The sequence below is a fragment of the Lissotriton helveticus genome, chromosome 6 (genome assembly GCF_964261635.1).
Source record: "Lissotriton helveticus chromosome 6, aLisHel1.1, whole genome shotgun sequence".
Taxonomy (NCBI): Eukaryota; Metazoa; Chordata; class Amphibia; order Caudata; family Salamandridae; genus Lissotriton; species Lissotriton helveticus.
In genome coordinates, this window is record NC_136067.1 from 701,944,945 (window position 1) to 701,970,864 (window position 25,920).

General features: G+C 51.2%; 1 protein-coding gene across 1 annotated transcript in view; it reads left to right on the plus strand.

Moving 5' to 3' along the window:
• The first annotated feature begins 5,632 nt into the window (after window positions 1-5,632).
• The window catches only part of LOC144762465 (uncharacterized), a 57,594-nt gene continuing 37,306 nt past the window's right edge, over window positions 5,633-25,920 (plus strand). Inside the window, exon 1 of the mRNA XM_078647676.1 lies at window positions 5,633-5,691. Within this exon, the coding sequence (XP_078503802.1) occupies window positions 5,633-5,691 (59 nt within the window). The remainder of the gene's footprint in view (window positions 5,692-25,920) is intronic.

Sequence of the window (25,920 nt, forward strand, 5' to 3'; positions counted from 1 at the left end):
AGGTCCCCACCCCATTCAAACCCGCGTATCTGGGCATCAGCACGCACCCGGGATGCCAAAGGCTCCATTGCCAGGGCAAACAGGTATGGGGACAGCGGGCAGCCCTGTCGGGTACCCCGTCCAATCCGAAAGCGCCCAGACGTGGCTCCAGCCACTCGGACTGAGGCCGTGACGTTGGTGTACACTAATTTCAAATATGACAGAAACACCGGGCCGAGGTTGAGGCGGGGCAAGAGCGTAAATAGGTAGGCCCAACTCACTGAGTCAAAGGCCCTGTCGACATCCGCTAGTAGAAGCGCTGACTGTTCATCTCGAGCCCCCATGGCATCTATCGCCGCCTGCACCCGTCGGATATTATGTCGAGTTGCTCTACGAGGCATGAACCCGGCCTGATCAAGATGGACCAGGGCGGTGATATGGGGCAGCAGGCGGTTCGCCAAGGCCTTAGCTAAGATCTTGGCCTCTACATTCAGTAGCGAGATGGGCCGATACAAGTCATGCCTGTCTGGGGCCCTGCCGGGTTTCAGAAATACCACGATCTCGGCATGGCGCCAATCCGGTGGCATTTCCCCCACCGCCCGTGCTGCCTCAAGCGCACGTCTGTACTGGGGTCCCAGCTGAAGGTGGAACTTTTTGTAGAACTCACACGGGTATCCACTCGGGCCCGGCGCCTTCCCAGTATTGAGTTGCCCCAGCGCGTCCCCGAGTTCCTCAGCCGTGAGCGGGACCTCGAGCGCCGTTCTAGTGGCGTCAGAGACGGCCAATGGCGGTAGGTCATCGAGAAACGCGGAAAGCTCCCCTAAAGCCAGGGAGTCCTGAGGGGCGTATTGTGTCTCAAAGTAATGGGCAAAGCTAGCCGCGAGACGGGCCGGATCTGTTACCACCGAGCCATCCTCCGCCATGAGGCCCGGCAGCGTGAGGGGCTGAAAGGTAGCCTGACACTGCCGGTGGAGCATTGTGCAGGACTTGTCCCCCCACTGATAAACCCTGCTACGCGTGGCGAGCCACGCCTGCCTGGCTTCATCATGCAAGACCGAGGCATAGGATTGCTGCGCCTGCAAGAGCTGCCGTACCGCAGTCTCATCTCCACTCTCCCGGCCACGCCGCTCCAAGATTTCTACACGAGCCGCAGCGGCCTTAATGGCCTCCCGGCGCTTCCGTCGGGCAGCTGCACACCAGGCGATATCTACACCCCGTATCGTGGGTTTCAATGCTTCCCACACCGTAACCGTGCCAACATCCCCTTCCGGATTTTCGCGCCAATAATTATCGATCGCTTCACGCAAGTGATGCACGTATTCAGGGTGCTGTAGATGCCACGAAGACATCCGCCAACGAAACGGTTGTCGGTGCGTAAGAAGGTCTATAGTGGCCACCACTGGGGAGTGATCCGACAGTCCCCTAGGCAGGATAGCAGCGTCTCTCACACGACTCAAGCAGGCACCCGGCATAAAGATGTAGTCCAGTCTCGAGAAGGAACCATGCACCGCCGACACATACGTAAACTCATTCGCGCCAGGGTGAAAATGGCGCCACACATCCACCCAGCCCAGGCTGTCCGCAGTCGCGCGCAGTTTAGTATTCGGGGGAGGGGAGGAGGGATCTACCGTCACAGGCGCACGTCGCAGGCGGTCCGAGCCCACATCCATAACATCATTCCAATCGCCCCCAACCACCGTTAACACATCTGGCATGTCATCCCACACAGCAAAAAGTCTCTCCGACAGGGCCCACTGCATTGGGGGAGGGGCATAGACACTACCAAGAATCACTGGTTCGGCACCCATCCGTCCCTGGATGAAAACAAAGCGGCCCTGGGGATCAATCCACTGCCTCTCATGAACGTACGCCACCCTACGATGGACCAAGATAGCCACCCCCCTCGAACCCCTCGCAAAGCCGGCATGGTAAACCTGCTGGAAGCCAAATCTCTGGAGGCTGAGGACCTTAGAGCCCAACATATGGGTTTCTTGGAGCAATAGCACATCTACCGCTTCCCTCTTCCCCCAGCGCAACACCGCTCCACGTTTGATTTTATCGAGCATCCCCCTCACGTTCCATGTAACAACTCGAATGGCCTTATGAGGAAGCACAGTAGTTGGATCAGCCATCATCTAGATAGCCACCCCCATTAGGCCCTCTGCGCCACTCCAGCACCCCCCACCGAACATACGAGTCACCATCTATACACACGTGCAGTCCCACCCCCCCAACCCCCAACAACAACAAACCAGCCCTTCCCCCATCCCCGCTCCCCCCACCCCAATACCTCATAGAACACAGAAGTATCTGTCGCGGCATGGAGAGACCCGGATCCAGAACCGAGGACCCAGGGCCCACCATACCAATGGATCCCAACACCCCGAACATCACTCACTCACCCCACCCCACACCCACAGCTCGTGAGGGTCGAAGGCCCTTAAAAGTCGCCTCCCGAGCCCCGCAGCATCCCCACAGATAGCCACATATTCCCACAGGCGGAGAAAGTCCGGCATCACCAAGTCCCTAGTAGCTGACCAAAAACAGAGCAGGGCAACACATTACCAGACAGGATCAAGGTCCAGACCCCCCCAGAGTTCAGCTGCCAGCGTCCGAGTGTTCAGAGTCCATAGCACCACTGGTCTGCGTCGCACTGACGGAGGCCGACCGTTTACGTGACCTGGACCTCCGATGCCGCCCCTTCCGGTTCGTGCGGTTCGTCCGCTCCTGCGATGATCCTCTCGATCCTCCCGGATTCAGCCCCGGCTGGGGATGCGGCCTGATCCTCACCGTCTCGTCCGTCCACCGAAAGACCTCCTCGGGTGAATCGAAGAAATGTGTCCGGGACTGGTGAACTACCCGTAGGCGGGCCAGGTACAGGAGGGAATACTGGAGTTTCAGACCCCGCAACTTAGCTTTAGCAGCCACAAATGACTGTCTCTGCTGCTGCACCAGCTTCGTGTAATCCGGAAAGATCATGATTGTGTGATTTTCATAGGAGAGCGAACCCTTTTTCCTCGCCTCACGCAAAATGGCATCGCGGTCATGGTAGTTCAGGAGTCGTGCAATGACAGGCCGGGGGCGCTCACCCTCCGGCGGCCGCTGTGTTAGGGCCCTGTGCGCCCTCTCAAGCACGAAACAGGTGGACAGTGTCCCCTCCGGGAGCCAGTTCCCAAGCCATTGAGTCAAAAACTGCACCATGTCATCTTTCTCACATCTCTCCGGGAAACCTATAAAGCGTAGGTTGTTCCGCCTTGCACGCCCTTCGGCATCCTCCACCCGGGTTGCGAGAGTCTTCTGGGTGCGCTCCACCTCCGCCAGCCTCTGCTTCAGTGCGCCGATGTCGGTCTCCGTCACCGCGACGCGAGACTCGGTCACAGTAATTCGTTCCACAGCATTGCGAAGATCCTGGCGCAGCAGCGTGACATCTGCACCCACGGCCCCAATCATGGCATCAAGCATGTCCCGGGACTGGGTGATGGCTGCCAAGATCGCCGCATTGTCCGGCACTGCCCCGCCGCCACTGCCGGCCGCCCCTGCTCTACCACTGGGCCCCGTGAATTTGTCTATAGGGCCCTGCTTGGGTGGCCCTCCACCACCGCCTCTGGTCATGGCCACGGATAGGTTTAACTCCGGCACTCACCGGGCTGCCGCCTGTGGCTCCGGCGCTGGAGACCCCCGCCCGGTCGGACCGTCCACTTTAGATCAGGGCGGATACTTCCCGTGACAACCCACAGCCAGGCTCCAGGAGCAGGTCCACGGCAGCGGGTATAGGGAGCTCCGGGCCCCAGCCGAGTGCCACCACAGGCGTTCCGGGGGCGCAGAATGAAGATTACCGCCTCCAGGCAAGGCCAGTCCCAATGTCGCAAAACTCGAGGCCCCGGTCTCACAAGGGCAGTGCAGGCCTCCACCCCGCCGTATCGTCCGTGAAAGGGCCCCCGGGCACAGCACTCGGTGATAGGGCGGCTCCACACCTCGTGGATCACTGGAGCTGCAACATCGGGCCGGGACCCCCCCGGATGAAGCGATCTCCGGTAGTCCGGCACCGACCACTACTCGGCGTCTCGAAAATCCAGGTCCCGGATCCACTGCCAGCAACCAGGCCGCACTCCGCCGCTGGCTCCGCCGGCCCTCAGGATAGACGATTCTGCCGGATCAGCACACCGGAGGGGTTAGGGCACGTTCCGGGACCGATGCCACTCGCGTGGTACCAACTGCGGGCTCGGGGGCCAGGATAAATGAACAATTGATGTCCGGGCCGGCGGGAGCTCTACAAAGCTGCGACCGCCATCTCTGCCCGCCAAGCCACGCCCCCCAGATTGTCATGTTTAACCGTGTCGAAAGAGGAAGATAGGTCAAGAAGTATCAATAGGCATGATTTGTTATGATCTAACATTTTTAAAATGTCATTCATTATATGGGTGAGTGCTGATTTGGTACTGTGGCCTTGACGGAAGCCGGATTGGTGTTTATCTAGGAGGTTGAAGTTCTCGGTGTGGTTGCAAAGTTGAATTTGTACAAATGTTTCCAATAGTTTCGCAAGACTGGGGATGCTGGATATTGGGCGATAGTTGTTGAGGTCTGTGGAGAGGGAATTGGCTTTCTTTAGTATAGGAGTGACCTGCCCTATTTTTAGGCAGTCAGGTATGGAGCCTTGCCTCAGATAAGCGTTAAAATGTTTTGCCCATACGGGTAGAATAGAGGTCTTTAACAGTTTGGAAACAGATGAGGTAGAGGATAGAAGAAATGATTGGCAGGGTTGATCGCTAGCAGGGTGCTATAGATTTCGTGTTCAGGGATGGGTGAAAAGGAGTGCGAGTTGGCATTGTTTTTTGGAGCTTCGATCAGAAAGCTAAAAAGGTCCTTGATCTGAGTGTAAAGAATAGACTGATGGTCAGTAGTTTGTTGAAGGTCTTTCTTGGATTGAATGTCATTTTCAATGGTTCTAGTCTTTTCTAGGAGGAATATGGCAAGCTTGTCGCAGTTAGGGGTAGCGAGTTGCTTAGCTCCACTACAATTGGAGAGCTACACGATTGTTGTTTTACGACTTCGAATAGTTTTTTGGGACGGTTAATGGCTTGGTTCAGCTGTGTTTTGAAAAAGTCTGAGATTTTTCTATTGTAAGTATTTCTCAGTGCTCCACATTGGTATAGGTGATCAGTGGAGGGTGCTGCGTTAAATGCTTGCTCAGCTAGTCTTAATTTGCGCCGGTCCGAGTTTAGAATCTCATTGAACCATGGTTTGGAGATTTTGGTGGAGACGTTTTTTTTCTTGGAGGGGCGCTGTGGTATCAAGTATTTCAAGCATAGTGGCATTGGAAAAAGTCTGTGAGATCATGGACATCAGCCATGTCTGTTGAGGGGATCAGGGCCGAATTGTATTGGGATACCAAGTCGTTGGGATTCATATTTTGGATATTCCGTTTCTATTGTTTTGGTTTTGTAGGTTGGCTTAGTTTTGGAGTTACCTCACTATTGATGGAGAAGAAGATGCTATAGTGATCAGTCCACTCACATGAGGAGATGGATTCTAGAGATATAGTGTTTTTTTTGCTATGATGAGGTCTAATGTCTCCCCCTTGGTGTGGGTTGTGGCTGTCACAGAATTGGGACAGATCCTGGTCTGACAGAAAGGATTTGAGACTGCTTACATCATGAACGCCAGTATTGTTCCAATAGAGATTGAAGTCTCCCAGAAAGATCTGCGGCACTTGTGAGTCGGCGTTGGCTGTAATGACTTCAATTTCAGATTGTCACCCGGGGGTGGTATATTATGTGAAGTTTGCAGATGATGCCCTTGTCATCAGAGATGTTTGTGCTGAGATATTCACAGGAGGATAAGGAGATGGAGTCTGCTTGATTAACTGTTATTGTGTTTAGATAGATGCAGGCTAACCACCCTCCCGGTTTCTCAGTTCCGTCCAGGCAAAATATATCATGACTAGGGGGAACAGTAGGTCAAGGATGGGAGCAGAGGAACTCTTTAGCCATATTTCGGTGAGGATGATGATGTCCAGATCATTCGAGAGAATGAGATCATAAATGACCGTAGCATGTTTGTTAGCTGATCTGCAATTGATTAGTTTGCTAGTCGAGTGAGTGAGGGTAGATTGCATTATGTTGACCTTTTTGAGGTTTTCCCTAATTATGGATCTGTAGTTGTGAGTGGGTTCTCTGTAGGGGTTGGGTCGGATGGATTGGAGAGCGCCATCTAGAGACTTGCTGCTGTCTTTATGGCTGGTGTATGATATGAGAAGGTCATGTAAGTCATTGTCAGATAGTCCATCCATTGCCCTCGTAGGACGATCCGGGTTGTTGGGGGAGGGTATTTTACTCCGTGTTGTATAGTCTGGGTGTGGATTTGTGGTGAAGTATCTGCTGGTTTGCTAACTAATTCGGTTCCCGGTGGCGCTAGTAGCTTTATTAGAGTTTAGGAGTTCATTGGTGATTGAAGATAGATTTTGCATTTTGTCCTTGAGATGGGCTAGACCTATGGTTAACTCGTTGAATCGAGCGGTCCAGTCATGATTAGGACACTTAGTTAAGTGTGTGGGTGTGTGTTCCTTTTTAGTGGTAGGTCCTCCAGTATGGCCTGGTTGCATTGGGATCTGGATCTCAAGTTGAGTGGGGAAATCATTATTAGTTTTTGATGGGGTTAGTTGAGTAAGGAGGGTAGTTGGTGGGTCAGTAGTGAGGGATCGTATTAGTGCATAACTCTTCCGCCGAGCTGAACTGTGATCTCTCATATTGTGGGTGCTCACTTTCTGTTGATGCACTCACAGGGCAGGACACTGGCACTGCTATGATGCAAGAACTGGGAGGTGTAGGGATGGATTGTCTCGGAGAGCTTCACTGGATGTATTGCTACAATGTGCCATGTACGATGTAAACCATTGTTGCAACTGCTGTACTAGTGATATGAAAAATCACAATTTAAAAAATAAAAGCAATTTCCGCAGAATATAAGTCGGGGATAGGATAGAAGGGCTTCTTATTGAATTTTATGTAAAAATAATGTTCAGTCAGACTATATAAACTGGATCAAAGCATTATTAGATAGAGGGGAAATTCGAGGGACTCCAGACTGAAGGTCTCACTGTAGCTTTACACACCTTCCGCAGCTGAAAGCTATATATAAGGTACATCGAGTCTCCCGAAAGACTTATCTGCCTGCTTGAGGACAACATAGTCGCTGGGGCGCAGAGACAAGAAAAGCAGATGTCTCCTTATTGAACACTCCTCCTGTTGTATAGAAAATGTATGCATCTTTGGAAGAGAGTAAGCTACTTTTGGTACTAAGATCAGTTTAGTTAGTCGAGGAAAGGCAGGAGCTGGAGATATTGATGTTGAGAAACTCAAAAGCACCATCATAATGTTATATATTATTTTCTTACATTTAATATATATGTATATTTTCTATAGTTCGGCCTATTAACAAATATTGTTGCTAATATCTTCTTTATTTTTATAATGATTGCTATTGATATTGTGTGCACTATGATAAGATTTTGATTTAAAAGTGTTGCAGAGTGACACCTTTTTTGGTGGTGACCTCCAGTTTTTCATTTTTTTTATACTCCTTTGCTGATAATTTTGAACTTTAACACTGGGACACTGCCATCCAGTTCCCAGTGTATGTGTTATGACCCTAACTCAAAGTAGAATTTTATTTAAAATCCTTTTTGGATATTTTAATTTTTCTAGAAGGTCATTGTACAATGGTGTATAAACTACACCTACGGCACGTAAAATTATACGCTGTTAGAAGCGGCTGTCTCTAGTTGGCAGAGGTATACACTTCTGACAAATAGGGACACACCTTTTCTAGTCAGGGCAAGGGGATCACACACTTAGATAACCCCTGCTCACCCCCTTGGTAGCTTGGCAAAGCAGACAGGCTTATCTCAGAGGCAGTGCGTTAAGCATTGATGACCACATACAGTAATAAAGTGAATACACTACAAATGGACACAACACAGTAGTATTATAAAAATAAGGATTTTTTATATAAGGCTTAGCACAAGACCAAATAACGATAAAAATATACCACAATCTTAATAAATACTCTTGGAAGGAAAAATAATAGTTCAAGCGTAGTTTCTTCTTAGCACAAAGTCTTTAGTATCAAAAGCAACTCTTCTTCTCTAAAACACAGTTCTTGGAAACAATGTAACCCACACGGGAGTCACACGACGTCGAGGCAAAGTTAATCCAAAGGTTCGGCGTCGACCGCGAGGAGCGCGACGTCGAGCCCGGAGTCGCACAGACCCCCACAACACAGTACCTTGGAAAAGTGAAGCACTCGAGGATCAGCGGCGTCGAGATGTCCGGCGTCGCGTCTTCGGCGTCGATCGGGCCTCGGAGTCGGGGCGATCTGCAGCGGCGTCGACCGAAGTCAGGCAGGAGCAGCGCTCACGAGGTGAAGCAGGATACGGCGTCGTCGATGTCGATGTTGCAAGAGTGAGCAGCGCTCACGGCGTCGAGAGGGCTCGAAGTCGATGCGATCAGCAGCGGTGCCGACACGAGGTCACTTGGAGCTGGAGCTGAACTCGCTACTCACTGGCGTTGTTGCTGGCGTCGATCGGGCCCGGCGGCCGGCGTCGAGGAAGCGGGACACTGGAGCCGTTACTCACGATTTCGAGCTGAATTCGGCGGCGTCCGTCGGCGTCGAGATTGCTGGATTCTTTCAGAGGTGCTGGATTTACAAGTTCCAGCAAACAGCACTTTAAGCAGATGAAGTCCTTTAGCCCTGTGACTTCAACAGGAGACTGGCACTCTTCCAGCCCTTGGAGATTTTCTTAGCAAAGATTGAGAGTACACACACAGTTCCTCTCTCCTGGTTCCTTGGCAAAAATAAAGAAGCAATGCAGGATTCCCCCAACAAACAGCACTCTGGCAGAAGGGGTAGGCAGTCCTTAGATCAGCTGGCTTCTTGTCCTTGGTTCAGGTTTCCTTGTCAGAAGTGATCTAAATTCTTGGTTCAGGGGTCCTTCTCTTATACCCCTTTTTGGCTTTGATCCCTTTGTCCATGATGGGGAATTTCCCCCCATCTTGGGTTTGTTGTGGGTGTTGCCAGGCCGAAGCACCTGGCCTATTCACTGTGCAGGGCAGAGTCTTCAGCCGCCCAGCAGGAGCGGAGCCAGCATTGTCACTGGCAGGGGCAGGGCCATCAGTTGCCCGGCAGGAGGTGGGCCAGGAAAGTCCCAGGCAGGCACAGAGTCATCAGTCGCCTGGCAGGGGGGCGGAGCCAGCATTGTATCAGGCAGGGCAGGCTATCAGGAGCTACTCTTCCCCTACTCTCAATGTAAATGCCCCACTCACCCCACACTGACTCATTCAGACCTCTGGAGCCACCCAGCTCCTGTCACACGCACACCAGAACCAGCAGAGACCGGTAGACAGTTAGACAAGAAAATAGCTACTTTCTAAAAGTGCTATTTTCAAACACAGAGTCCAAAAACCATCCACACAAAAGGATGCGTTATTAAACCCTGAGTTCAGGGATACCAAACTTGACATTGCACCATGCTCCCCGAGCCCGCTAGGATTATAGCATTAATAATCACGTATTCAGGGTGCTGTAGATGCCACGAAGACATCCGCCAACGAAACGGTTGTCGGTGCGTAAGAAGGTCTATAGTGGCCACCACTGGGGAGTGATCCGACAGTCCCCTAGGCAGGATAGCAGCGTCTCTCACACGACTCAAGCAGGCACCCGGCATAAAGATGTAGTCCAGTCTCGAGAAGGAACCATGCACCGCCGACACATACGTAAACTCATTTGCGCCAGGGTGAAAATGGCGCCACACATCCACCCAGCCCAGGCTGTCCGCAGTCGTGCGCAATTTAGTATTCGGGGGAGGGGAGGAGGGATCTACCGTCACAGGCGCACGTCGCAGGCGGTCCGAGCCCACATCCATAACATCATTCCAATCGCCCCCAACCACCGTCAACACATCTGGCATGTCATCCCACACAGCAAAAAGTCTCTCCGACAGGGCCCACTGCATTGGGGGAGGGGCATAGACACTACCAAGAATCACTGGTTCGGCACCCATCCGTCCCTGGATGAAAATAAAGCGGCCCTGGTGATCAATCCACTGCCTCTCATGAACGTACGCCACCCTACGATGGACCAAGATAGCCACCCCCCTCGAACCCCTCGCAAAGCCGGCATGGTAAACCTGCTGGAAGCCAAATCTCTGGAGGCTGAGGACCTTAGAGCCCAACATATGGGTTTCTTGGAGCAATAGCACATCTACCGCTTCCCTCTTCCCCCAGCGCAACACCGCTCCACGTTTGATTTTATCGAGCATCCCCCTCACGTTCCATGTAACAACTCGAATGGCCTTATGAGGAAGCACAGTAGTTGGATCAGCCATCATCTAGATAGCCACCCCCATTAGGCCCTCTGCGCTACTCCAGCACCCCCCACCGAACATACGAGTCACCATCTATACACACGTGCAGTCCCACCCCCCCAACCCCCAACAACAACAAACCAGCCCTTCCCCCATCCCCGCTCCCCCCACCCCAATACCTCATAGAACACAGAAGTATCTGTCGCGGCATGGAGAGACCCGGATCCAGAACCGAGGACCCAGGGCCCACCATACCAATGGATCCCAACACCCCGAACATCACTCACTCACCCCACCCCACACCCACAGCTCGTGAGGGTCGAAGGCCCTTAAAAGTCGCCTCCCGAGCCCCGCAGCATCCCCACAGATAGCCACATATTCCCACAGGCGGAGAAAGTCCGGCATCACCAAGCCCCTAGTAGCTGACCAAAAACAGAGCAGGGCAACACATTACCAGACAGGATCAAGGTCCAGACCCCCCCAGAGTTCAGCTGCCAGCGTCCGAGTGTTCAGAGTCCATAGCACCACTGGTCTGCGTCGCACTGACGGAGGCCGACCGTTTACGTGACCTGGACCTCCGATGCCGCCCCTTCCGGTTCGTGCGGTTCGTCCGCTCCTGCGATGATCCTCTCGATCCTCCCGGATTCAGCCCCGGCTGGGGATGCGGCCTGATCCTCACCGTCTCGTCCGTCCACCGAAAGACTTCCTCGGGTGAATCGAAGAAATGTGTCCGGGACTGGTGAACTACCCGTAGGCGGGCCGGGTACAGGAGGGAATACTGGAGTTTCAGACCCCGCAACTTAGCTTTAGCAGCCACAAATGACTGTCTCTGCTGCTGCACCAGCTTCGTGTAATCCGGAAAGATCATGATTGTGTGATTTTCATAGGAGAGCGAACCCTTTTTCCTCGCCTCACGCAAAATGGCATCGCGGTCATGGTAGTTCAGGAGTCGTGCAATGACAGGCCGGGGGCGCTCACCCTCCGGCGGCCGCTGTGTTAGGGCCCTGTGCGCCCTCTCAAGCACGAAACAGGTGGACAGTGTCCCCTCCGGGAGCCAGTTCCCAAGCCATTGAGTCAAAAACTGCACCATGTCATCTTTCTCACATCTCTCCGGGAAACCTATAAAGCGTAGGTTGTTCCGCCTTGCACGCCCTTCGGCATCCTCCACCCGGGTTGCGAGAGTCTTCTGGGTGCGCTCCACCTCCGCCAGCCTCTGCTTCAGTGCGCCGATGTCGGTCTCCGTCACCGCGACGCGAGACTCGGTCACAGTAATTCGTTCCACAGCATTGCAAAGATCCTGGCGCTGCAGCGTGACATCTGCACCCACGGCCCCAATCTTGGCATCAAGCATGTCCCGGGACTGGGTGATGGCTGCCAAGATCGCCGCATTGTCCGGCACTGCCCCGCCGCCACTGCCGGCCGCCCCTGCTCCACCACTGGGCCCCGTGAATTTGTCTATAGGGCCCTGCTTGGGTGGCCCTCCACCACCGCCTCTGGTCATGGCCACGGATAGGTTTAACTCCGGCACTCACCGGGCTGCCGCCTGTGGCTCCGGCGCTGGAGACCCCCGCCCGGTCGGACCGTCCACTTTAGATCAGGGCGGATACCTCCCATGACAACCCACAGCCAGGCTCCAGGAGCAGGTCCACGGCAGCGGGTATAGGGAGCTCCGGGCCCCAGCCGAGTGCCACCACAGGCGTTCCGGGGGCGCAGAATGAAGATTACCGCCTCCAGGCAAGGCCAGTCCCAATGTCGCAAAACTCGAGGCCCCGGTCTCACAAGGGCAGTGCAGGCCTCCACCCCGCCGTATCGTCCGTGAAAGGGCCCCCGGGCACAGCACTCGGTGATAGGGCGGCTCCACACCTCGTGGATCACTGGAGCTGCAACATCGGGCCGGGACCCCGCCGGATGAAGCGATCTCCGGTAGTCCGGCACCGACCACTACTCGGCGTCTCGAAAATCCAGGTCCCGGATCCACTGCCAGCAACCAGGCCGCACTCCGCCGCTGGCTCCGCCGGCCCTCAGGATAGACGATTCTGCCGGATCAGCACACCGGAGGGGTTAGGGCACGTTCCGGGACCGATGCCACTCGCGTGGTACCAACTGCGGGCTCGGGGGCCAGGATAAATGAACAATTGATGTCCGGGCCGGCGGGAGCTCTACAAAGCTGCGACCGCCATCTCTGCCCGCCAAGCCACGCCCCCCAGATTGTCATGTTTAACCGTGTCGAAAGAGGAAGATAGGTCAAGAAGTATCAATAGGCATGATTTGTTATGATCTAACATTTTTAAAATGTCATTCATTATATGGGTGAGTGCTGATTTGGTACTGTGGCCTTGACGGAAGCCGGATTGGTGTTTATCTAGGAGGTTGAAGTTCTCGGTGTGGTTGCAAAGTTGAATTTGTACAAATGTTTCCAATAGTTTCGCAAGACTGGGGATGCTGGATATAGGGCGATAGTTGTTGAGGTCTGTGGAGAGGGAATTGGCTTTCTTTAGTATAGGAGTGACCTGCCCTATTTTTAGGCAGTCAGGTATGGAGCCTTGCCTCAGATAAGCGTTAAAATGTTTTGCCCATACGGGTAGAATAGAGGTCTTTAACAGTTTGGAAACAGATGAGGTAGAGGATAGAAGAAATGATTGGCAGGGTTGATCGCTAGCAGGGTGCTATAGATTTCGTGTTCAGGGATGGGTGAAAAGGAGTGCGAGTTGGCATTGTTTTTTGGAGCTTCGATCAGAAAGCTAAAAAGGTCCTTGATCTGAGTGTAAAGAATAGACTGATGGTCAGTAGTTTGTTGAAGGTCTTTCTTGGATTGAATGTCATTTTCAATGGTTCTAGTCTTTTCTAGGAGGAATATGGCAAGCTTGTCGCAGTTAGGGGTAGCGAGTTGCTTAGCTCCACTACAATTGGAGAGCTACGCGATTGTTGTTTTACGACTTCGAATAGTTTTTTGGGACGGTTAATGGCTTGGTTCAGCTGTGTTTTGAAGAAGTCTGAGATTTTTCTATTGTAAGTATTTCTCAGTGCTCCACATTGGTATAGGTGATCAGTGGAGGGTGCTGAGTTAAATGCTTGCTCAGCTAGTCTTAATTTGCGCCGGTCCGAGTTTAGAATCTCATTGAACCATGGTTTGGAGATTTTGGTGGAGACGTTTTTTTTCTTGGAGGGGCGCTGTGGTATCAAGTATTTCAAGCATAGTGGCATTGGAAAAAGTCTGTGAGATCATGGACATCAGCCATGTCTGTTGAGGGGATCAGGGCCGAATTGTATTGGGATACCAAGTCGTTGGGATTCATATTTTGGATATTCCGTTTCTATTGTTTTGGTTTTGTAGGTTGGCTTAGTTTTGGAGTTACCTCACTATTGATGGAGAAGAAGATGCTATAGTGATCAGTCCACTCACATGAGGAGATGGATTCTAGAGATATAGTGTTTTTTTTGCTATGATGAGGTCTAATGTCTCCCCCTTGGTGTGGGTTGTGGCTGTCACAGAATTGGGACAGATCCTGGTCTGACAGAAAGGATTTGAGACTGCTTACATCATGAACGCCAGTATTGTTCCAATAGAGATTGAAGTCTCCCAGAAAGATCTGCGGCACTTGTGAGTCGGCGTTGGCTGTAATGACTTCAATTTCAGATTGTCACCCGGGGGTGGTATATTATGTGAAGTTTGCAGATGATGCCCTTGTCATCAGAGATGTTTGTGCTGAGATATTCACAGGAGGATAAGGAGATGGAGTCTGCTTGATTAACTGTTATTGTGTTTAGATAGATGCAGGCTAACCACCCTCCCGGTTTCTCAGTTCCGTCCAGGCAAAATATATCATGACTAGGGGGAACAGTAGGTCAAGGATGGGAGCAGAGGAACTCTTTAGCCATATTTCGGTGAGGATGATGATGTCCAGATCATTCGAGAGAATGAGATCATAAATGACCGTAGCATGTTTGTTAGCTGATCTGCAATTGATTAGTTTGCTAGTCGAGTGAGTGAGGGTAGATTGCATTATGTTGACCTTTTTGAGGTTTTCCCTAATTATGGATCTGTAGTTGTGAGTGGGTTCTCTGTAGGGGTTGGGTCGGATGGATTGGAGAGCGCCATCTAGAGACTTGCTGCTGTCTTTATGGCTGGTGTATGATATGAGAAGGTCATGTAAGTCCTTGTCAGATAGTCCATCCATTGCCCTCGTAGGACGATCCGGGTTGTTGGGGGAGGGTATTTTACTCCGTGTTGTATAGTCTGGGTGTGGATTTGTGGTGAAGTATCTGCTGGTTTGCTAACTAATTCGGTTCCCGGTGGCGCTAGTAGCTTTATTAGAGTTTAGGAGTTCATTGGTGATTGAAGATAGATTTTGCATTTTGTCCTTGAGATGGGCTAGACCTATGGTTAACTCGTTGAATCGAGCGGTCCAGTCATGATTAGGACACTTAGTTAAGTGTGTGGGTGTGTGTTCCTTTTTAGTGGTAGGTCCTCCAGTATGGCCTGGTTGCATTGGGATCTGGATCTCAAGTTGAGTGGGGAAATCATTATTAGTTTTTGATGGGGTTAGTTGAGTAAGGAGGGTAGTTGGTGGGTCAGTAGTGAGGGATCGTATTAGTGCATAACTCTTCCGCCGAGCTGAACTGTGATCTCTCATATTGTGGGTGCTCACTTTCTGTTGATGCACTCACAGGGCAGGACACTGGCACTGCTATGATGCAAGAACTGGGAGGTGTAGGGATGGATTGTCTCGGAGAGCTTCACTGGATGTATTGCTACAATGTGCCATGTACGATGTAAACCATTGTTGCAACTGCTGTACTAGTGATATGAAAAATCACAATTTAAAAAATAAAAGCAATTTCCGCAGAATATAAGTCGGGGATAGGATAGAAGGGCTTCTTATTGAATTTTATGTAAAAATAATGTTCAGTCAGACTATATAAACTGGATCAAAGCATTATTAGATAGAGGGGAAATTCGAGGGACTCCAGACTGAAGGTCTCACTGTAGCTTTACACACCTTCCGCAGCTGAAAGCTATATATAAGGTACATCGAGTCTCCCGAAAGACTTATCTGCCTGCTTGAGGACAACATAGTCGCTGGGGCGCAGAGACAAGAAAAGCAGATGCCTCCTTATTGAACACTCCTCCTGTTGTATAGAAAATGTATGCATCTTTGGAAGAGAGTAAGCTACTTTTGGTACTAAGATCAGTTTAGTTAGTCGAGGAAAGGCAGGAGCTGGAGATATTGATGTTGAGAAACTCAAAAGCACCATCATAATGTTATATATTATTTTCTTACATTTAATATATATGTATATTTTCTATAGTTCGGCCTATTAACAAATATTGTTGCTAATATCTTCTTTATTTTTATAATGATTGCTATTGATATTGTGTGCACTATGATAAGATTTTGATTTAAAAGTGTTGCAGAGTGACACCTTTTTTGGTGGTGACCTCCAGTTTTTCATTTTTTTTATACTCCTTTGCTGATAATTTTGAACTTTAACACTGGGACACTGCCATCCAGTTCCCAGTGTATGTGTTATGACCCTAACTCAAAGTAGAATTTTATTTAAAATCCTTTTTGGATATTTAAATTTTTCTAGAAGGTCATTGTACAATGGTGTATAAACTACACCTATGGCACGTAAAATTATACGCTGTTAGAAGCGGCTGTCTCTAGTTGGCAGAGGTATACACTTCTGACAAATAGGGACACACCTTTTCTAGTCAGGGCAAGGGGATCACACACTTAGATAACCCCTGCTCACCCCCTTGGTAGCTTGGCAAAGCAGACAGGCTTATCTCAGAGGCAGTGCGTTAAGCATTGATGACCACATACAGTAATAAAGTGAATACACTACAAATGGACACAACACAGTAGTATTATAAAAATAAGGATTTTTATATAAGGCTTAGCACAAGACCAAATAACGATAAAAATATACCACAGTCTTAATAAATACTCTTGGAAGGAAAAATAATAGTTCAAGCGTAGTTTCTTCTTAGCACAAAGTCTTTAGTATCAAAAGCAACTCTTCTTCTCTAAAACACAGTTCTTGGAAACAATGTAACCCACACGGGAGTCACACGACGTCGAGGCAAAGTTAATCCAAAGGTTCGGCGTCGACCGCGAGGAGCGCTACGTCGAGCCCGGAGTCGCACAGACCCCCACAACACAGTACCTTGGAAAAGTGAAGCACTCGAGGATCAGCGGCGTCGAGATGTCCGGCGTCGCGTCTTCGGCGTCGATCGGGCCTCGGAGTCGGGGCGATCTGCAGCGGCGTCGACCGAAGTCAGGCAGGAGCAGCGCTCACGAGGTGAAGCAGGATACGGCGTCGTCGATGTCGATGTTGCAAGAGTGAGCAGCGCTCACGGCGTCGAGAGGGCTCGAAGTCGATGCGATCAGCAGCGGTGCCGACACGAGGTCACTTGGAGCTGGAGCCGAACTCGCTACTCACTGGCGTTGTTGCTGGCGTCGATCGGGCCCGGCGGCCGGCGTCGAGGAAGCGGGACACTGGAGCCGTTACTCACGATTTCGAGCTGAATTTGGCGGCGTCCGTCGGCGTCGAGATTGCTGGATTCTTTCAGAGGTGCTGGATTTACAAGTTCCAGCAAACAGCACTTTCAGCAGATGAATCCTGGGATGCGGCTGCTCCCCAAGTCCTGAATCAATTTCCTATGCTCTCCTTGGAGGGTCTCAATCTCCTACTAGATAAAACAAAATCTGCTTCTCCTTTGGACCCGGTTCCTTTGAGAATACTAAAGAACTGTAGGGATATTATTCTTCCTCCAATGTTGAAAATAATGAATGGAGCTTTGGAGCAAGGTATTTTCCCAGTGGCATGGAAGAGGGCCATTGTAAAACCCCTCCTTAAAAAGCCCACCCTTGATCCTGGTCTACTCAAGAACTTTAGGCCTATTTCTCTTTTGCCGGCCCCTGCTAAGATGTTGGAGGCACATCTGAATTGTCATCTTTCCAACTTCATGGATGCCTCAGGGTTCTTGGATGGGTCCCAACATGGCTTTAGAAAGCTGCACAGCACGGAGTCTGCTTTGACTAAGGTCGCAGATAACATCCGTCGGAAAGTCGATCTGGGGCAGACTACCGTGCTAGTCCTGCTGGATCTTACAGCAGCTTTTGATACCCTGTCTCCCTGTACTTTAACATCTAGGTTAAGGGAGGCAGGGGTAGCAGGACCGGCCTTGAGTCTCCTGAACTCCTTTTTACATCAGCGAGAGCAGCGAGTGATGCTTGGGGACCACCTCTCCCCTGTCAAGTCGTTGCAATGTGGGGTGCCACAGGGGTCGGCATTGAGTCCGACCCTGTTTAATATCTACGTGGCCCCCCTTGCAAGACTAGTAAGATCTCAGGGGATGGAGGTAGTGTCGTATGCCGACGACACGCAGATTATGGTGTCCCTGACCCACTCTGTGAATGCCACCGCGTTCAACTTTAAGTCCTGTATGCAACTTGTTACAGACTGGATGATTTTCAACTCATTAAAGTTGAACGGTGACAAAACGGAGGTCCTGGTCTTTGGCAAAGACCAGGGAATGTGGTCAGGTGAGTGGTGGCCCTCATCTTTAGGCATCTGCCCCACACCCACACAATCTGCTAGGAACCTAGGCGTCATTTTTGACACCCGGCTCTCCATGGAACTTCAGGTCAATAGGACAGTGGCCACTTGTTGGGGGGTCATAAGGATTCTGAAAAGAATTGCTCACTATCTCTCCCCACAGGCACGTAAACAGGTTGTGATCGCCCTTGTTGGCTCAAGGCTTGATTATTCTAATTCACTCTATGCCGGGGCCAACAAGGGCCTCCTACAACGCCTACAGGTTGTACAAAACGCCGCAGCGCGTTTTGTTCTGGCCCTCCCGTGGCGGTCTTCTGCGACCTTGGCAAGGAAGAATCTCCATTGGTTGCCTATCCCTTCCAGAGTCTCGTTTAAACTTCTCTGCCTTACTTACAGTGCCTTGAGGGCAGGCCCGAATGATGCCTTGGGATCCTTGCTACTCAGGTATGTCCCAAACAGATGTCTCCGCTCTCTAGAGCTTAATCAACTGGTAGTCCCACGCGCTAGGATGGCGAGATGGGGGAGAAAGGCCTTCTCCATTCTTGCACCACAACTATGGAACACTCTTCCCCTGGAGATCAAATTACAGCCCTCACTTGATCTCTTCAGGAAAGCTTTGAAAACTTGGTGCTTCATTAAAGCCTATCAGTGAGCTCTTGTTTCTGGTTGCCGTCAGCTAGTTTTGAGTTAGGCGCCTTGACGCCCACTGGGCATAGCTGCGCGTAGATAAATCACATTTCATTCATTCATTCAAGTCCTTTAGCCCTGTGACTTCAACAGGAGACTGGCACTCTTCCAGCCCTTGGAGATTTTCTTAGCAAAGATTGAGAGTACACACACAGTTCCTCTCTCCTGGTTCCTTGGCAAAAATAAAGAAGCAATGCAGGATTCCCCCAACAAACAGCACTCTGGCAGAAGGGGTAGGCAGTCCTTAGATCAGCAGGCTTCTTGTCCTTGGTTCAGGTTTCCTTGTCAGAAGTGATCTAAATTCTTGGTTCAGGGGTCCTTCTCTTATACCCCTTTTTGGCTTTGATCCCTTTGTCCATGCAGGGGAATTTCCCCCCATCTTGGGTTTGTTGTGGGTGTTGCCAGGCCGAAGCACCTGGCCTATTCACTGTGCAGGGCAGAGTCTTCAGCCGCCCAGCAGGAGCGGAGCCAGCATTGTCACTGGCAGGGGCAGGGCCATCAGTTGCCCGGCAGGAGGTGGGCCAGGAAAGTCCCAGGCAGGCACAGAGTCATCAGTCGCCTGGCAGGGGGGCGGAGCCAGCATTGTATCAGGCAGGGCAGGCTATCAGGAGCTACTCTTCCCCTACTCTCAATTTAAATGACCCACTCACCCCACACTGACTCATTCAGACCTCTGGAGCCACCCAGCTCCTGTCACACGCACACCAGAACCAGCAGAGACCGGTAGACAGTTAGACAAGAAAATAGCTACTTTCTAAAAGTGCTATTTTCAAACACAGAGTCCAAAAACCATCCACACAAAAGGATGCGTTATTAAACCCTGAGTTCAGGGATACCAAACTTGACATTGCACCATGCTCCCCGAGCCCGCTAGGATTATAGCATTAATAATCCTGGCAGCCCATTCTAACTTATGGAGAGCAGGTTACCTTACAATAGTGAAAAACGAATATGGCTGTAATTCACTATTAGGACATGCCAACCTTGTCAGGCTTGTCCTACCTTATGCTTACAATGCACCCTGCCCTTGGGCCTACCATAGGGGTGACTAACATGAAGTTAAGGGAAGGTTTAGGGACTGGCAAGTAGGTGTACTTGCGCAGTCCTCGTGACAGTCAGACTGCACGTGGTCTAGCAATGGTAGACCTTCAGACATACTTTTACTAGGCCGCTCTTGTGGGTGGCACAACACGTGCTGCAAGCCCACGAGCAGCATTTGTATTTACAAGCCCTGGCACTCCTGGTGCACGCTACTAGGGACTGATAGTAAACCAAATAAGCCAAACATGGAATTCAATCAATACAGCAATTTCACATAGGGAGCACTTGCACTGTGGCACTGATCAGCAGTGGCACGGTGCCCAAAGCAATATACCAGCAAAACATCGTAAACAGAAGAGGCAAACAGAAAAAATGGAGGAGAGACTCATGCCAATGATGCCAGGTCTAACACGTGTCCCCTCCAGCTGAAATGTGGGGAGAACTACCCTTACCCTAGGGAGTCCTCATCACTAAGGCGGAAAAATCTGGACAGACCATCAGCATTGGCGTGATCTGTGCCAGGGCGGTGTTCCACCGTGAAGTCCATCCCCTGTAGGGAAATGGACCACCTCAACAGCTTTGGATTCTCACCCCTCATCTGCATCAACCATCTGAGGGGCCTGTGGTCTGTCTGAACCCGGAAGTGAGACCCAAACAGGTAGGGTCTTAGCTTCTTCAGCGCCCAGACCACAGCAAATGCTTCTCTTTCTATCGCACTCCACCTCTGTTCCCTGGGAAGTAACCTCCTACTTATGAAGGCTACAGGTAAGTCTCGGCCCTCTTCATTCACCTGAGCTAGAACAGCCCCCACGCCATGCTCTGAAGCGTCCGTCTGGACAACAAATTCTTTAGAAAAGTCGGGTGCCTGGAGTATGGGTGCTGTGCACATTGCAGTTTTCAGGGTGTCAAAGGCCGTCTGACAGGCGTCAGTCCAGATCACAAGTCGTGGCTGCTTCCTGGAAGTTAGCGAAGTCAAGGGGTGCACAATGTTACCATAATCCTTGACGAACCTCCTATAGTAACCCGTGAGACCCAAGAAGGCTCTCACCTGAGTCTGGGTTTTGGGCGGTGCCCATGCCAGGATGGTATCAATCTTGGGTTGTAGGGGGGCCACCTTGCCACTCCCTACTTGGTGCCCCAAGTACACCACTGAACCCTGCCCAATCTGGCACTTACTGGCTTTGATTGTGAGGCCTGCTCTGCGCAGGGCCAACAACCCTTCCTGGAGGTGGTGCAAGTGTTCCTCCCAGCTGGCGCTGAACACTGCGATGTCGTCCAGGTAGGCGGCACTGAAATCCTCCAGTCCAGCCAAGACCTGGTTGACCAACCTCTGGAAGGTGGCAGGGGCATTCTTCATCCCAAAGGGCATAACCCGGAATTGGTAGTGCCCATCTGGTGTGGAGAATGCTGACCTCTCTTTTGCCCCATCAGTCAAGGCGATCTGCCAGTACCCAGACGTTAGATCAAACGTACTAAGGTACCGGGCAACCCCTAACCGATCTATGAGATCATCAGCTCTGGGGATGGGGTGCGCGTCAGTCTTGGTGACTGAATTGAGTCCTTGGTAATCCACACAGAACCGAAGTTCCGGTGAAGCACCAGGCGCTGCAGCCTTTGGGACCAAGACCACTGGGCTGGCCCAAGGACTGCTAGAGGACTCAACCACCCCTAAGGCAAACATTTTGGAGACCTCCTCCTTGATGTATGCTCTGACCTTGTCAGTCACTCTGTAAGCCTTGTGCTTGACAGGAGTGCTGTCCCCGGTGTCCACATCATGGACACACCACTGAGTGACACCAGGAATCAAGGAAAACAGATCAGGGAATTGTCCCAACAGTTGGCGACAATCCTGCTGCTGTTCAGGGGTCAGTGTGTCAGAGAGGACAACACCATCCACTGACCCATCTTGCTCTTTTGCAGACAGGAGGTCAGGAAGAGGCTCACTCTCCTCCTCCATTCCAGCATCTGTAGCTAGGAGCATGCCCACTTCGGACCTTTCTAAGTGGGGCTTCAAACGGTTGACATGCAGGACCCGCAAGGGGTTCCTGGGAGACTTCAAGTCCACCATGTAGGTGACATCGCTCTTTTTCTCCACAACCTCAAATGGTCTAGTCCACCTGTCCTTGAGCGCACAAGGTTCCACAGGGGACATAACCCAAACTTTCTGTCCAGGCTGAAGCTCTACCAGAGTGGCCTTCTGGTCGTACCACCGCTTCATCTCCTCCTGGCTGGCCTCCAGATTTGCCTGAGCAAGATCTCTGAAATGCCTAGTCTGGTTCCTAAAGGCCAGCATGTAACTGTATACATCCTGGGGAGGTTTCCTGGGAGATTGCTCCCAGCCTTCTTTGACCAGACTCAAAGGTCCTCTTACCGGGTGACCATACAAGAGCTCAAAGGGGCTGAACCCTAGAGACTTTTGTGGCACCTCACGGTAAGCAAACAACAGGCATGGCAAGAGGACGTCCCATTTACGCCTCATTGGTTCTTCAAGACCCATAATCATGCCTTTAAGGGTACGGTTGAATCTTTCAACCAACCCATTACCTTGAGGGTGGTAAGGAGTGGTGAACTTGTAAGTTACCCCACACTCCTTCCACAAAGACTTCATATAGTTGGAAATGAAGTTGGTGCCCCGGTCTGACACCACCTCTCTGGGGAACCCCATTCTGGAGAAAACACCCATCAGTGCCCGTCCCACCACGGGGGCTGTCACCGTTCTGAGAGGGATGGCTTCCGGGTACCGTGTGGCATGGTCCACCAAGACCAGGATGAACCTGTTGCCTAGGGCTGTCTTGGGGTCCAGGGGCCCAACAATGTCAATCCCCACCCGGTCAAAGGGGGTACTGACCACGGGAAAAGGTTGGAGGGGAGCCTTCTGCTTCCGCCCGCTTTTCCCACTTGCCTGGCAAGTTTGACAGGTCTTGCAATGGATATCTGTATCCCTTCTCATCTGAGGCCAATAAAAATGGGTGACAAGCCTGTCATAGGTCTTGTCCTGCCCCAGATGTCCAGCTAAAGGAACGTCATGAGCCAAACCCAGTAGGAAGGCTCTGAAGCGCTGGGGTACCACCAGCACACGGGCTGACCCAGGCTCAGCAGCCTTAGGCTCGCTATACAGGAGGTCGTTCTCCCAGTAAACAAAATGTGACCCTGACTGATCACCTGAGGTTTGGGCTGAGGCCTGCTGCCTCATACCCACAAGAGAAGGGCACACTTTCTGTTCTGCACAGAATTCTTCCCTGGAGGGACCACCCTCCTGCTGCCAGTGGGTCAGCTCGGGTAGGTCTCCCAGTTCAGCAACTTGTTCACCTGTGGGTTCCAGGGCATACCCCTCAAGGTCTGCCTCCTCCTGGACCACGGGAACTATGGGGGACGGTTTCCCGCGCCCCCTGCCTCTTCTCTTCACAGCTGGGTCCTGGGCCATACTTTCAGGCTCCAGAACCCCATCAACACCCTTACTTGCTGTCATGGATCGAGTGGTTGCACACACCCACTCTGGCACACCCAACATTTTCAAATGTGTCTCCCTCTCCACCTTAGCCCAAGGGGAGTCTTCCAAATCATTGCCCAGGAGACAATCAACAGGCATGGCGGGCTTTACAGCAACTTGAAGAGTACCTGAAACTCCCCCCCATTCAAAGGGAACCTGAGCTACCTCACACTCTCTCTGGGAGTTGTCAGCAGCTATCACAGGGTAGAATGCGTGGGGAACAACCTGCTCTCTGGACACCAAGTGACACTTGACAGCTGTCACACTCGCTCCGGTGTCTCTGAGAGCTTCCACTCTATGGCCATTAATGGTCACCCACTGCCTATATTTCTTAGTGTTACTAGGCAGCGGGGGTGGAGGGACCAATTCCATGTCTCCTAGAGAGACCAGGGACATTTCTGCGGGACCCTCCCCACCATGGGCAACCATCTCCTCCCCTCCCAGGGCTACACTCGCCAACTGACGGGGAGCTGCACGTGGTGGTGCAGTAGAGTTCTTCAAGGGACACTGAGGATCATAAAAACGATGTCCCACCTGCTTACAAGCGAAGCAGGTCATTGGGCCCCTACGAACAGGTTTACCTGTCGGGGCCTCTGATTTCTTATCTGGGGGAGGCTGGGAACCCTTCCCTTGGTTCCCTTGGGGATTACTTTGGGGCCCTTTCTGGAACTCCTTCTGTTTACCCTTGTCCCCCCCACTCCTCTGCTGGGGACCCTGCCCACCTTTGGCCGAGTCTCCCACTGGACCCTTGTGGACCCTGGTACTGACCCAGCGGTCCGCCTCCTCAGCAAGTTTTCTAGGGTTAGATATCTTGCTATCAATAAGGTGCTGGCGCAGCTCTGGAAAACAGTTATTAGACAAGTGCTCCCAAGCAAACAAATCATAAAGAGCATCATAACTTTCCACTTTGCTGCCCTTTACCCAACCATCCATGGCTCTGCAAAAATATGACACATATTCCACCCACGTCGTACCAGGCAACTTCTTACATTCTCTAAAGGCCTGTCTGTACTTTTCTGGGGTTAGGCCATACCTTAACATTAAAGCATCTTTCATATGAGCATAAGACATCCTATCCTCAACAGGCATGTCTAACAGGGTATCTCTTCCCTCATTCACAAAGCGACCCCACAACCCCGCTCCCCAATCCTTCTCAGGGACCCGGTGGGCCAACAATGCTAACTCATATGCTTTAAACCATTGACCAATATCCTCATTCTTCTGAAAATCTTTGATCACATCTTTGGGAAAATAAAACCTACTTTCTGCAGGCACAGATGGGATGCTGCCACCAGAGGGATTCAATTCTAACTCTTTAGCTTTGAGCTCCAACTCCCTCATCCTGGTATCACGCTCAAAAGCTAACTTCTCTCTTTCAAACTCTAACCTTTTGATCTCCATATCAGCTTCTCTCCTGCCTCTTGCATTCTCTATTTCCAACTGCCCATTTATCTTAAGTTTTGCCATTTCCATGTTGTAAGCTCGCTCTTTCTCCCTTTCTTCTCTTTCTTCAGGAGAAAGACCCTTGGAGGAAACACTGCTGCCGGGAGGGGATGTGGGCCCATTCACTGGCACTTCCTCCTCCCCTTCCCCTGGCGGTACCACCACCGGATCAGAGGAATCTCTGGCCTCCAACCAGGCCTGCAATGCTTTGAGATATTCTGGTTTGTTTTTGCAGCCTGTGGTAGGAACTTTAAATTGCTTGCAAAAGGATTTCAGATCCTTTAACTGATAGTCGTTGATCTTACTCCTATCAAATTCCTCCTCAACAACAGGTGTAGTGCCTCCAGCATTACTCATGGTCAAAACTGGCAGTTTCCAAAATCAAGCTCCAGGAAAGCGGAGAACAAAAATAGAATATCCAACCAAAACAGATTGTGGCTGCGCTATGGTCTGCTTTCACTATGTAGCGCACACTAATACTGCACATGGGTCATAAATGCAAAGTTCAAATCCTCACCGCTGACCCACCAATGTTAGAAGCGGCTGTCTCTAGTTGGCAGAGGTATACACTTCTGACAAATAGGGACACACCTTTTCTAGTCAGGGCAAGGGGATCACACACTTAGATAACCCCTGCTCACCCCCTTGGTAGCTTGGCAAAGCAGACAGGCTTATCTCAGAGGCAGTGCGTTAAGCATTGATGACCACATACAGTAATAAAGTGAATACACTACAAATGGACACAACACAGTAGTATTATAAAAATAAGGATTTTTATATAAGGCTTAGCACAAGACCAAATAACGATAAAAATATACCACAATCTTAATAAATACTCTTGGAAGGAAAAATAATAGTTCAAGCGTAGTTTCTTCTTAGCACAAAGTCTTTAGTATCAAAAGCAACTCTTCTTCTCTAAAACACAGTTCTTGGCAACAATGTAACCCACACGGGAGTCACACGACGTCGAGGCAAAGTTAATCCAAAGGTTCGGCGTCGACCGCGAGGAGCGCTACGTCGAGCCCGGAGTCGCACAGACCCCCACAACACAGTACCTTGGAAAAGTGAAGCACTCGAGGATCAGCGGCGTCGAGATGTCCGGCGTCGTGTCTTCGGCGTCGATCGGGCCTCGGAGTCGGGGCGATCTGCAGCGGCGTCGACCGAAGTCAGGCAGGAGCAGCGCTCACGAGGTGAAGCAGGATACGGCGTCGTCGATGTCGATGTTGCAAGAGTGAGCAGCGCTCACGGCGTCGAGAGGGCTCGAAGTCGATGCGATCAGCAGCGGTGCCGACACGAGGTCACTTGGAGCTGGAGCCGAACTCGCTACTCACTGGCGTTGTTGCTGGCGTCGATC